Source organism: Rhamphochromis longiceps, linkage group LG9, assembly GCF_057381845.1.
Source record: "Rhamphochromis longiceps isolate RC_006_pf linkage group LG9, R_longiceps_female_GT1.1, whole genome shotgun sequence".
Classification (NCBI taxonomy): domain Eukaryota; kingdom Metazoa; phylum Chordata; class Actinopteri; order Cichliformes; family Cichlidae; genus Rhamphochromis; species Rhamphochromis longiceps.
This window is the reverse complement of record NC_140565.1, coordinates 23,652,796-23,666,720: the sequence shown is the minus strand read 5'-3', so window position 1 is coordinate 23,666,720 and position 13,925 is coordinate 23,652,796. Positions and strand designations below refer to the sequence as shown.

General features: G+C 41.8%; 2 protein-coding genes across 3 annotated transcripts in view; both read right to left on the bottom strand.

Annotated features, from left to right (window-relative positions):
* Positions 1 to 20: 20 nt before the first annotated feature.
* On the bottom strand, positions 21 to 12,520 carry emilin2b (elastin microfibril interfacer 2b). Its single transcript, XM_085418936.1, has 9 exons — positions 12,244 to 12,520; positions 11,965 to 12,090; positions 11,179 to 11,360; positions 9,335 to 11,050; positions 1,982 to 2,191; positions 1,851 to 1,904; positions 1,720 to 1,770; positions 1,523 to 1,639; positions 21 to 634 (listed from the first exon to the last, which is right to left on the bottom strand). Exons 1-9 carry the CDS (start codon positions 12,366 to 12,368, stop codon positions 303 to 305), a joined length of 2,913 nt encoding a protein of 970 aa, XP_085275062.1. The 5' UTR covers positions 12,369 to 12,520; the 3' UTR covers positions 21 to 302.
* A 276-nt stretch (positions 12,521 to 12,796) lies between these two features.
* Positions 12,797 to 13,925, bottom strand: part of smchd1 (structural maintenance of chromosomes flexible hinge domain containing 1) — a 39,045-nt gene continuing 37,916 nt past the window's right edge. For both annotated transcript variants that reach the window (XM_085418935.1, XM_085418934.1), the window contains exons 45-47: positions 13,439 to 13,607; positions 13,178 to 13,336; positions 12,797 to 13,100 (exon numbers count right to left, since the gene is read on the bottom strand). In XM_085418935.1, the coding sequence (XP_085275061.1) occupies positions 13,006 to 13,100; positions 13,178 to 13,336; positions 13,439 to 13,607 (423 nt within the window). In that variant the 3' untranslated portion in view covers positions 12,797 to 13,005. The remainder of the gene's footprint in view (positions 13,101 to 13,177; positions 13,337 to 13,438; positions 13,608 to 13,925) is intronic.

Below are 13,925 nucleotides of genomic sequence, written 5' to 3'. Positions count from 1 at the left end.
GGGATGCTAAGAGTAGGGGGAAAAAAAGTAACTTAGTGGTTTACTTGATTACTCTGTGAATGTGAGGAAACTTCCACTGCTACACACTAGCATGCTCAAGCAAATATTTGAGAACTATGTTAAAATTTTACAATAAAAATGCAGTGTAAACTATATATTAATACTCATGAAGTGAAATCATCTCAGTTATTTGGAGATTAAATTATATTATAGCTATAACATCACAATGAGCTCGAGTATGTCATCAGTAATGTGCACCACACTTCACTCTAAGGTGTCAGTTGTCTCTGAAAGCAGAGGAACTACCGCTTTGATGTGCTGGGGTAGAGAAGCGCAGCGCTGAAAGATGACACGACCTCAGATGAGGCTGAGACAGCGAGCTTTCCAGCTTTTAAGACGAGTCGTACTTGGTCTCCTCGCCTCAGTGAAAGAATCAGGCTCGCTGATGTTGAACTGGTGCAGTTACAGAGTTCGTGTGAATGCAGAGCTGTGACACCAGACATGAAACCAGCAGAGTTCAGCCTCTGGATGCTGCGACTAGACACAAATAGGACTGCGTCAACCTTCTCTCCTTGCTCGGGTGTCAGCACAGCGGTCACCAGATAACGGCCATCCATCGGAGCTGTGAAGATGCCTGAGAACACATAACGATGCAGTTAGTTGAGATTCTTACCAAACACAGTGGCACAAACTGCAATATTTATGCAACTATTTAATCGATTTGGTTTACATTTTGTAAAGTTACTGAGCTCCAGAGGATTCAGACTAATAATCTTGGCTTTTCCTGTAGCAAGATTATTTTCAGCAACTTCATAAGTTAAAGTCTTTCATTAATAACACAGAGGCGTAACTTTCAGGGGGGTTATGACCCCCCCCCCAATAATCAGACCTAACCAGTATAACCCCGCCAATAAAATTATGAATTGTCTTGCATAAATAGGCTGTTGATTTTCTTTACTCGTTTCAGTTATTACCAGCAAAATAGTTGCATGTTTAATCATCTGGGAATTTACCCAGATTTATTCTTGACCCCCCCCAATGTTCAGCACAAAGTTACGCCGATCAATGAAGAGATTCCTGCAAAATAAAATGTACCATCTTTTATCCAAATTCAAAAAGGTAGCACTTGCACTAAACTTCAGGAAAAGGGCCAAAAAGCCCAGTTTCATTTCATAATAATAACTTTTTTGACTTGCTTCTTACCTCAAAGTGTGTTTAACACTAGAACTACATTACTTAAAAAGTTATCAAAGAGCCAACACACTTGGCTCAACACTGCTTTGCCACAAGCAGTTGCTGTGCATCACGACCACTGTATGTGCTGCAACAATAGCTAATTGAGAATTAAACTGGGAATTTTAATCTAGTCTAATTATTTAAAGTGTCTCCGGTGCAATTGGGTCATTTATAGTTTGAGCTTAAACAATTTATCAATGAAAAATTGAAATCAACAAACAAAAAAAACAACAACTGATTTATAAATGCAGAGGAAAATGTGGGGTAAGACTAAAATAACAGATACCTGTCTGAGGGTCGTAATGTCCACCATCATTGACCAGCACCTCGTTGAATCGGATGATACCGACAACTCCTTGAAACGGTGGAAGAGTCAGACCAGCTGAGAATGACACTTTCTCCCCTGAATACAGGAAAGGAAACATCACAGGCTGCCAAACATGACGATAGCAGAGGCAGGAATTTGAATAATCAAAGTCTGACCTGAAGCCATGACACGTTTCAGAAGAGGGGGTCTGAGAGGCATGCTCACATCTGTTGATCAAATAAAAACAGCTTCATTCACTCTTCCTGCGCTCGGCTGTAATGCAGGACATTTAAAAAGGAACACTTACCTGAGCTCACATGAGTTCTGGTCTGGAGGATGTCGGTGGGTTTTTGTGGGGATGCTACGAAATAAAACAAAAACATAAGTTGCGCGAAACAATGTTGTGTACTGCATGTACGGTTGTGGTTGTGTCTCCACCTGGAGCTCCAGCAAAACCCTGAACAGCCATCATGATCCCATCTGTTCCTTTGGGCAACTTGGATGAAGTCATCTCTCCGGGGGGTCCCGCCTCTCCGGTTTCCATCACAGGCAGCTCCGAGAGTGAGGTATTCATGGGGCCAGCAGATACCTTGGGCCCTTTACTTGACCCCTGGGGCTGTCTTGTGTCAAACACTCTAACCGGAGCACCTGAATAGAATAGATATGGAGTGAGGGTTGGGAAAAGGCTAAAGGTCGGTGAAAAACACATGTCTGGAGGGCAGATGCTTTAAGAGACGATACACAACCAGCTGATTTGTTAAACATCATGCCTATAACTCAGTGGCACATTCTTGCAGTCATCTTTCTAATATTACATTTGATGCTACTTTATCTTAACTCATTCACTGCCATTGACGTCTATAGCCGTCAATTGCAGTGAATGAGTCAATGGGTTTAACTCATTCACTGCCAATGGCTGGCAGTGAATGAGTTAAGAAACACCTTAATTCTTCATGGCACATTTTAAGCAAGGTGCTGGTATCTTTCCTCAGATTTTGGTCCTTGTTAAACATGACAGCACTGAGCAGTTGCTGCAGATTTGCCAGCTGCACATCCATGATGTGAATTTCCTGTTTCAGGACATCCCAAATGTGCTCTGCTGGGTTGACATCTGGTGACTGTAGAGGGCATTTGTGTGCCTAGAACTCCTTGTCATGTTCAAGAAATCGCTTTGGGATTTGATGTTGTTTTATCCTCCTGAAAGCAGACATCAGAAGATGGAAACCGTGTATTCATAAAGGGATGGAGAGGTTCACCATTACACCACCATCACCAACCTGCACTGTAGCTATAAGGCAGGATGGTTCATGCTGTTTATGCAAGGTTATGACCCTAACATCTGAATGCTGCAGCAGAAATGGAGATTCATCAGATCGGAAAACACTGTTCCAGTTTTGTTGAGCCTGTGTCAACTGTAGCTTCAGCTTCCTGTTCTTATCTGACAGAAGTAGCAGCCAGAGTGGTCTTCTGCTTCTGTAGCACATCTGCTTCAAGAATCAATGTCTTGTATATTCAGAGATGCTCTTCTGCATACCTTCGTTGTAATGAGTGGTTATTTGAGTTATTATTTCCTTCCTGTCAGCTTGAAGCACTCTGGCTACTCTCCTCTGACATCAACAAGACACTTTCACCCAGAGAACTGCTGCTAAGTTTTTTCTTTTTCTGACCATTTTCTTTAAGTCTTAGAGAGCAGATCAGCAGTTTCTGAAATATTCAGACGAGCCTGTCTGGCACCTACAACCATCCCATTCAGAGACACATTCTGATGCTGGGTTTGAACTTCAGCAGGCAATCTTCATCATGCCTGCATGCCTAAAAACAATGAGTTGGTCCAGTGTGATTAGATAGTTGGATTGATCAGATAAACAGGTGTTCCTAATAAAGTGTCCAGTGAGTATAGCATGTCTGTGAACAGAAATCTGCTATAATAAGATGATTAACACCTCCTGATATAAAACCGGTTATAATTTTCAGATGGTATAATTTTTATACCATCTAATATAAAAGCTACATCTACTGCTATATGTACATGCACATAAAATACAGAAATGTGACTGATGCATAATAAGCAATCCTGCACACTGATGAAGTGGCAACTTCTGGGCCTAAAAACTAATCCAACACAAAGTGCCAAAACTGCAGTATCTACACTTGAGGCTGACTCCATAAGCAAGTCAATTGCCAAGTTTTTGGTAGGTTTAGAGAACCAATCGTTACTTAGCCTTATGTAGCAAAAGTTGGGATACTTTACGAGGGAAGAAAGTCATGATGGGTGGAATCTGTAGGCTGCAACTGCAAATCATCAGCGTAATTTTTGTAGTACCCCCTCCCAAAGCCACTGAGAACAGCAGTTTCAACTTTGGGCCAAGCAATGCTGTGGTGCTGTGCTGGTGTCAGTTTTTTTTGGAAGCAGTGCTTTTAGATTCCCATGTTAAAATGTCCAACTTTACCACAGAAGGAAATATATTTATAATCTGATACAAAAGAGAGAATGGCTTTGTTATTGCTAATTTTCTTGCTCGTGACAACTGAAGGCAGGGCGTATTTTTGTAAAACGCAACTGCTTAACTATGAGGGTAAAAGTTGCACGATTAAGGGCGTGGGTGCTCTGAGTGGCAGGCCAGTGCTGCCAGCTGTCAGCTACATGTTGTACCAACAAATCTGAGTTATTGAACTGAACCTCTCAACTATATTTCTGGTACTGGTGCTTACTGGAAGAATGCTTAAGTGTTTGAGTGCCTAATGAGAAATGTCTGCACACCTGAAAGAACAGTAGGTGATTCAGAAGAAAGCAAACTTTACAAAAACAATTAAACATGATCCTGCCCACCTGTATTCTTGACAAAGGTCGAACAGGCGAAAGCGTTGCAGTCTGATGAATGTGCCAGTTTTATCTGAAGCAAGAAGACATGCCTGCTGTTTAACTAATTGGTGTGTGTCATCTGGCTTCAGATGAAGCTGATAAAGCATAGCAATACAATTTATGCTGTGCTCTCTAATATCTCTCTCTAATATATCTCTTTTTGCCTATGGGAAGCATGTATATTGTAAATAGAGTTCACAAACCAAAGGGTGAGTACGCCAACCCTTTTTTCGATAGTTGCCAATGGTTGAGTGCAGAGATCAGGAGTTTGGATGGCAGTAAACTTTATAAAGCATATTGAAAGTACACGGTAAGATGCTCCTGGTTGTGCTTCCACCATATGGGTTTCACATTAAGCAACACTAAAGTGTGTTTCCAGCAGTAACGCCTGACAGTCCATAGAAATGTTAAACATTGTTTATTCAGTTTTTTGACTTCCAAGAAACCTGCAGTTGTTTTCATGATTAAAGTACGGCTACTGCTGAACCCTCATTAACAGGCTAGCAGCGAGTGATTATCTGAGCTTGTTATTAAAGAAATTAGCAGAGAAAAAAAGAAAAAAAAAGACTAATACCCCATTATCCATCATTTACCAAAACCACACATCTTGGTGCATTCACTAACCTACAGGTGAGGTGAACCGTTGGTGTTTATCATCTAGTGATCTTTCCAGCTTCAGGCACATTACTCATTATTGTTACTCTTTGGTCTACAACATCTAAGTTGCTCTACCAAAAAGGAAAACCAGCACATAAAAGACATACCAGCAGCATACCAAGATACGGCCACATGTTCAATCGCCACACAGCTTATCCCCTCACCCCGGGGAAAAGGATCGTTCACTGCAGAAGCCAGAGAAATCTGCTTGTTAAACGCAACATGTGTAGAGAGACCAGCCCGTGGCAGTAAAACAGCACAGGGGGTGTGTGTCTGTGAATGTGCACTGTTTCACTGGTCTGTGTTTCTTGGTCTTGTCGCTCCTCGTACAGGGCGAGGTAGATTCTCTGGAGAGTCATGTTTGATCTGAGGGACTGTAAAGCGTTTTCAGACGCAGTGTTACAAGGATAAAAGACGCGAACAAAGGATGTATGCCTGCACACGAAAATGCTTGTCCTGATGAAAGAGATTAGCTGTAAACAAATGCAGCTTGATCTACCATCCACCACAGATTTTCATTCCTCCACCAAAGCAGCATGGGAAATCCTCCCTCTGCTGTTATTCCCTTAACCGCCTGATCCAGGCTTCAACAGCCCCTTGTGTCACAAGAACTGCCACTTTCCACATTACATACCGCATTGTAATAACTGCAATCTGGTGCATATTGACTTTATGACTCACCAAAAACACATTAAGGCCTTAAGGATATGATTTAGAAATCAATAAATCCAGCCTAAGAATTTCATGCTGAAAGTACCCAAAAAAAAGGGTTGTTGCACAACATTTCTGTCGGAAATAATGTCACACCTCCTCCACCAGAACAATGAAGCATACATGAGTAGCCACAGACAGCAGCACACAAACAGTGCGGACTGTGTTTTTCTTGGGGGCTTTTCTACAGGTCCCATCTTGTTTTTGGTTCATGGGGTTATCATATTTGACCGCTGACCAGAGTGTGTGTGCCTTATCTCTAACAGGTCATTAAACTACAAGCACCAACCACAAGCCTTGTCACAATCAGGAAAGCATGCTTTCTAATCTCAAGAGGTTTCCATAATAGAGCTGTACTTTAAGAATCTCAGCTCTCCTTGTCAAAGACATGAAAAGGATGTGTTTTAACGCAAGGGATTATGGGGAAATGGGTATGTTTAAATATGCAGACATACATGGCAATACAGTATATAAGGCAAAAACAGTGTTTGTACAATTCCAACTTTAACATTGAGCTTTAAAGGCTATGTTTGTTATTACCACCTTTAGTCTATTTGATATTGCATGGCGGTTCAAACTGTGTTTTTCTGTGTTCATTATTCCATTAATTTGGAGCAGATCCCCAACACCAAAGGCTGAAATGCAGCGCCAAACCATGACAGCGCATCCACCACGTTTTACAGTGTCTTCTTCTTTTCTGACCGCATCTGTACAAGCTAACAACCACTTGGAATCATCATTCCATAAAACCTGTTGCGACTGATTTTCAGTCCAGTTCTTTGGCATACCTCAGCTCCCGAGTTCACTTCCTTAAGAATGGAAGGATGGCTGTCAGTGGCTTCTTGACAGCCATCCTTCCACTGAGACCATTTCTGATGAGGCTTGAAGGAACAGTATTGGATCAACTTGAATTGGACGGCTAAAAAACCCAAACAAACCTATGTTTTTCTGAAAATGTTGAGGACTGGATTGAAAATGATTGAAAAAGCACCCAATGGCCATCAAAAAAACTCCAGAAAGCCTTGAGAACTATTCCTTAACAACTCTTTAAAAATTACAATCAGGTCTGGTTGATTGGAGGCAAAATAAGAAGAAATGAAGCGGAGCCCAAGACATTTGCACAGCACTGTGAATGCTGACACGTATCTACTAAATATATTCGGTTAATGAGAGAACGGAGAGGATGGGCACATGACGCACAGATAAAATGCAGAGCTCTAAAAGGAGCAAACAACGGCTCATAACTGTGAGTTAAATCTCTCCTAAACAAAAACTTATATTTACATTCATTTTTCCTAACATCCAATGAAGCTGCATCGCTTGAGACAACATTTGTAAAGCCAGGTTCGTTAAATAATTACAATCATGCAGTGTTTATATGCGTGATTACTAGCTTGCAGTCTTCAGGGCTTTTGTAAGCTGAATTTAGCAACAATCAAGTCAAAATTATTTTAGTTAAAAACTAAACCCAAGAGTCAACTGTAATAAAAATAAGGGGAAAATTTCCAAAAGGGGAATGCAAAGTTTTTATTTGTAATCACTGTCATATAAACTTATAACTAGAGCAAACACTTGCTTTGATCCTTAGTGGCTACTCAGCTTTGAAGAGATAAGAAAAAGTGCAATGGACTCCCTTGAGAAATATGGAGCTCACTGTTGAATGGACAACATCCATGTCATGGTTAGTATGCAGTGAAGAAATGACACATTACAGCTCTTTCTTTTTAAGGTTCACAACTTGTATGACATCATGGTAAACATCTTGACAGATGGCCTGTGGGACCTCAGAGGAGCTCACAGCGTTGTGTGTTTATTTCAACAGGAAATGAGCTCAACCATGTAGTTAAAAATGTGAGAACTCCATAAATGGGATTGACGAGTAAGAAGCAAAAAGAAAGTAACAGCACTGCAAAGACTGCGAGCAGCACTTAATCTGCACACGCTGATGCTCTTGGCTGCGAACGAAAGAGCAGTACCCGAGAGGGCCTTGGTAATCTGTGTGTCTCTATGACAGAGCATTTTCCATGCTCTTCAGATAAGCAGTGCGAGGCAGTACAAGGTAGCTCACAGAGCAAACACAAACTGAGAGCCAAGCACAAAGTGGCCTCTAATGTCTCTTTGAGTGGAAATCATGAACAACATTCCAACTTCCCAATGACATATTACAACACAAACCACGAGGTGGAGTGACAACATTTTCAGTCGTTAGAGACTATTTGGTGAAAAAAATTGAAAATTGGCACGCGAGAGTTGACTATAAATCAGATACAAAACCTATGGTTTGACTTGGAGTGGACCCAGAACAAGAACTAGTGCTGCTTTATTCCAGATGAACTACATTTATATTCTGGCCAAGAATATTTTTGCTGCATCACCTCCTTGTAAACCGGTAACTTCTGGTCACAGAGGAGAAGTCCCAGCTCGTAAACGTCATGGGCGTGCTTCTAGTTCGTAATTGAAACTGTCAGAGTCAGTCAAGTCCAGCTCAGTCTCATAGGTGCCATTAATGAGCAGACTCAGGCAAAAAGTATGCAACATATGCACCAATATGAAAATCTATACTCTCAAACATGTTCACAGCAACAAAGCCCAACATACCACGCAGCACCAAATATTAAGTGAACAAGATCACCCTGATGTTCTAACTTAATGCAATAAAACCATAACACACTCAAAGATTTAAATGCACACAGGTACAGAGTTTATGGGCAAACACAGATACAAATAAATGCACACTTGGATGCACAAATAAGCCTGGTGAGTAATATTTCTTTATGCCAAAGCATTGCTCAACACAAGTGGGGTCTATTAAATGAACCATGTGTCTTCAATCAGGCCCGCCTGCTTTAACTGAGAACACGGTCAAATGAAAATCCAACTTCCCCTCACTCGCAGACTGAAACACACTCCAGTGGTACAGATTCTCTGGTATACAGTCAGTCCGGGATAAACAAATGAGTTCCAGGTTAGTAATCAAGCTAAAAGGCTGAAATTAAGTGTAGCTGTTTCATTGCCATCTCAGGCTTCGACCACTGAAGTGTCCGTGCATAATTAATAAAATCAACCCTTGTAATGTCCATACATCCTGGGGTCAAAAATGACCCCAGGACAACACATGGGTTAACCCAGAGAATCTGGATGGTTTTCCATTTAAAGCTGTGGCTCAGTCTTTTTGTGGCATGCACCATTTCAGAATAATGATTAAAAAAAGAAATTTGCCCCCACCTTCCACAATTTTCTTTCACTAATAAATAACAACTTGCACATTATTTAAAGGTCAGCATAATAGCAATGGCAAACTGTTACAAATTGAGCCTAATTTCCACATTTCAAAGCTGCTTGCTTGTTCAGTATTTCTACTTTAGGCCAAACTGGATCCAGTAATGTCCAAAAGACTGATTAATGCAAGCATGTAAAACTAGCGATAATGTGGAATCCACTGACTGGTGCAGGGTGTGTTTTTTTGCTGGAGGAATCAAATATTTAAAATAAGAAGAATTGAATCAGTCATACTTTAAGGCAATGAAAAGTGTGTTTGGATTACAGCACAGGCATCTTACCTTCATTACCAGGCTGGAGGTCTCTCTCCATATTTATAATGTGTTTTTCGAGAGTCTCACAGATTCCCCTCAGTCCTCCAATGTCTTGTGCATGAGCTCTTACTGTGCCGTTCAGCTGATTCACACAATTCCACAAACCAGTGACGTGCATGTTCAGCCCCTCTTTGATGCTCTGGAGATTCCTGGAGATAGGATCCAGCTTGCTGCATAAATTCTCCACATTAACAATACGACTGCCCATGTTGGCAATCTCCTTCTCTACATCTTGTGCCTTTTCCCTGCATTGATCGGCCTCGGCTTCCACCTCCCTGCCCAGCTCATCTAGTCGCTCTCTTAGTTTCTGGTGCTGGGCTCTGTGGAGCACCAAAAGATCCCTGGCCTCCTGTTCAGTTTCCATTTTAACCTGATCCCAGCTAGAGTTAAAGCGTTTGAGAGTCTGAGACTGCTGGTTCTCACCGCCTTTAAGGTAGCTTAATTCACCCTTTACATTCTCAATGATATTGCTGTAGTTGAGGAGTTGCCCCTCCAAAGCTGTGATGGCACTTTTCTGGACTATCAGATTAGTCTCCATAGCATCTACAGAGTTTGTGAAACTGTGGAAGTCTTGCTTGAGGTTTTCAACAACAGTTAAATGATCTGTGCACTCTTTTGAGCACTTTTGGTTCAAAAGATCGAGTCTATTCTCCAGAATCTGAACGGAGTCCTTTAGAGTGTTTATGTCTCTCTGCTGAACGTCAGGACTTTCTGGCTCACCACCAGATGGGGAGTTGGAGGTTGTTTTAATCAACAGAGCTGAGAGTCTGTCCTCCATGGAGGACAGTTCATTGTCCATAGTTTCCCTCAGGTCTTTGACAACTTCTTCCCTTTCTTTTCTCAACTTCTCCTCTACAAAGTGGCTCAGTGCAATTAAAGACTTCTCTGTGGTGTTCAAACGAATTTCAAAGTGTTCCAGCTGAGCCAGAACAGAGTCAGATACTTGCTTTTCATTCCCCGGAACAGACAGCTTGGTTTTAAGGTCTTGGATCTCATTGCGGAGGTCAGTTTCCTTTGAATCCATGAGCTCAGCCAGACTGAGGTAGTTGGCTTCCTGTCCTTCACAATGTTCCTGAACTGACAGAATTTTATAATCACAAGAGTTCTTCAAATCTGCCATTTTAATATCCATTCCCTCCATCAGCTCATCTCTCAAGGCGCTGATTTTATCGTCCAGGTAGGCCCGCAGGTCTGCATCATCTATAGAAGGAGCAGAAGAAGCTGTGGACAGAGGGGTCTGGGCATCCATTAATAGACGAATTTGTCCATCATGATGGTTGACGCGACCCAGCAGCTCATCCAAGGTATTGCGCTTGGACTCAAGATCATCTGTGACCTGGTTAATCTTGTTCATGACATCCTCCATTGGTGTTGCGTTGTGGTCAAAAGAGAAGCCTTGTACCTGAATGGTTTCGGTCCCTGCACCCTGTGCACTGGCAGGCTGTCTGACGTTATTCAGCAGTGTAGCCAGCATTTTACTGGCATCCTCCTGGAAATCCACTCTCAGGTTCGAGGACAGGTCTGTCATTCTTGCTTGCATGTCCAGAACCATCTGTGATAGTCGCTGCACTTCCTCCTCCAGGTGTTGGGAGCTTTGAGATTCTCTTTGACCATGTTGTGTTCTGTGACCTGTTTGACCTCCAAATTGCCCCTGCCCTCCCCGCGGATGGTTACTCTGGCCATCTGTTCAAGGTTTTGGAATTGGAGCAATAAAATTGAAGAGAGATGGTTAGCAAAGCATTTTAAACTGTTTCATTTTATTTTGTATATTTTAATGCAAGACTTTCTTATGTTACAGACAAGTCTTTCACCATATGGGGCTGGAAAATGTCCAGAGGCAGCAGGAGCTTGAGGCAAACGCTCTGTTTGGACTGGCTTGGTGTCCTTCAACTCCATGCAGTCATGGCCCTGGTACCTCGGGCAGCACCTCCACGCCAGCTCTGTGACAGTCTTGTAGGCAATCTTGTACGTCGGTCTAAAGTGTGTTTGATATCTGGGAACATAAGACTTTAGTATAAAGTAATATTGCAAAAATCTACTAGAAACATATTCAGACAAATAAGATTTCTTGCTATTCTTCTTCTCAGCAATACAAAGTAAACTTGTAGCTAATTAAGACTAGACAAACCCCGGTCTGCTCGTTTCATTAATCATGCAGTTGGCAGGACTCAGAAACAGCAGTTTTCGTGAGTGGAACTGGTGGGAACTGTCACCCATGATTAACTACATGTCACTGGTGTATTGGTTGCTCAATAAACAGTAAAGCAAAACAAAGGGGAAGTCAGAGAAATGCCAGCCCATGTCTGCCTTTCTATGACCAGTGAAGGCTGGATGGGAAATTTTTTCTTGCTAATTCTGATATTTTGCGTACGTTTTGCTTTCTTATTGATTTTTATTTTTTATCAACAGTTAAAAACACCCAAAGAAACAAATAAACCCATTCATAGTATCCCCTGATTGCCTATTGTAAGACAGTAACAAAAGTATTGCTTCATATAACAAAATAAATAGACAAAAAAAAAAAGAAGAAGAAAAAACTGACAAAAGCAAAGAATTTGCCGCCCTCCACCTAATATCCAGCACTTCTGGGAACTTACATCACTTGTTGCGCACAGTTTGGCAGCTCCGGTGGACACGGTAAAACCTCCGGCTGTACGAAGCTCTCAGTGCCTCCCGCTACAGCGCAGCTCACGTTCTTGTGCACAACGTAGGCGCACCAGTTTCTGCACAAAATCACTTGTTAATCACTCCTGGTGTGCAGCAAATGCCCGCGTGCGTATGCACGAACAATTAAATGCAAAGTTACGCACAGCAAAGAAAGAGTACTTCACTGACTTGCAGTCATGAGTTCAATAACTGATGTCCAGTTTACTTACTTGTTTCTTTGTCTCGTTTCGGCGCCAGAATATGCGTTTCCCTGAAACATGCTGTACTGAAAAGGTGAGCCAGTGATGAGAGGGAAAACCATTAACAAATGGATAAGTAGGAGTCCGCGCTTCATGGCTGAGATATTTTAAATCCTGCAGTATCCCTTCAGGTTGTAATCAGTAGTGATGATCTTTGGTTTGGAGATCAGTGAAGGCACTGCGGATTGCTCCGTCTCTGTAGCGCACACATCTAAACCAGCTCCTTCCAGCGTCCTTGGATGTGACGTTTCGGGAACCCCTCCAACGCTGACAGATGCGTTTTCTCCAACTTGCCAGTTCTCGCATATACACATGTAAGTGCACATTTCGCATATAAAACATTGTAATCGCCGTAAATAATATCCGGACGTCTAAATGTGGACAATGGTTGATTTTGTTTCAAAGGCACAGTGATTATCTCCGTGCGTAAAATGTGCGCTTAACACTGTCGGTATGCTTAAACTTAACAAGTAAAGTTTTCAGTTTTGCGTTTTTCAGAAAAGAAACGAACAAATACACAAAGTGCGATCTTAAGAATTTTTTAATGCATACATTCAGCAGATTCAGCATGCTCTGCAAAGATCATAAGCACTTTTTACCATTACAAAAGTGTTAAAATGTACAAAAGGCATCTAAAAAATAAAATACATTGTATCAACTCAAAGTTAACAAAGAAATAAAACTACAAAAAAGACTTATAGTAAAACAATCCATTGGTCCAATCAGAATCTCTTATGTGGAACTCTGTCTTGCTCTTTTTGAAATGCTGCTGGAGGGCTGACCACCATCCACAGCGCGTCGTTTCATTCCTTTTGCTGATGCTGATGCTAGAAGAAGAACAAAGATCAATTAAAATTCAACAAAATCAAAATAAAATCATCAACAACTGTCTCAAACAACATACCGAGTTCCTTTTCAATCTCTGTTAGCTGCCTCTTTTTGTCGTCCAAATCTTTTTCCATTTGCCGCACATCAGGAGACGTAATTTTTTTAACGTGATCATCTCGCGCCCTTTCTGTTTCCTCTCTCTTCGATACAGCTGAGCAGTACTGGCTGAGCAGGTCTGTCAAGCACACCCCAGAAAACAGAAATTACAGCATAATCTGAATCATTAAGGCTACAAAATCAAGCTTTAAAAATGTAAAATGTCCATGATTTAAGTCACCTATTTGTTCCTTTAGACTGTGGTACTGCTGTGGGAGGGGGGCTCCAAACATGTGTAACGTGGTCATCGGTGGGGCCCTGTTCTGTGCACCTCCAAACTTTCCCCTGCTACTGACCCTATCCCCCTGCCTGGTCAGTATGGTGGGACATTGGATCCTGTTCTGCACCACCTGTAAACAACAGTTTTTTTTTGTTAGAGGAAATTAACCAGAGTTTCCACCGATACAGCAACACTGCTGCTGCAAAGCCAGTTCTGTCCTGGTTCCATTGAGGAGCCAGCACACAATATGACAGGTTTGAGAGCCTAGTGGACACAATCTGCAAAGGTCATCGATGAATCATTTTGCTGGCCCCTTGAGTTTCACTCTTTGGCAGCAGTCCCTCTTTTTTTTTTTTTCCTCCACTGGAACTAATAAAAGTCTAATCAGTTCTACATTAGGCACCAGCTCTGGCACAGTGTTAGTTTAAAAAACAAAATTGCACATCTG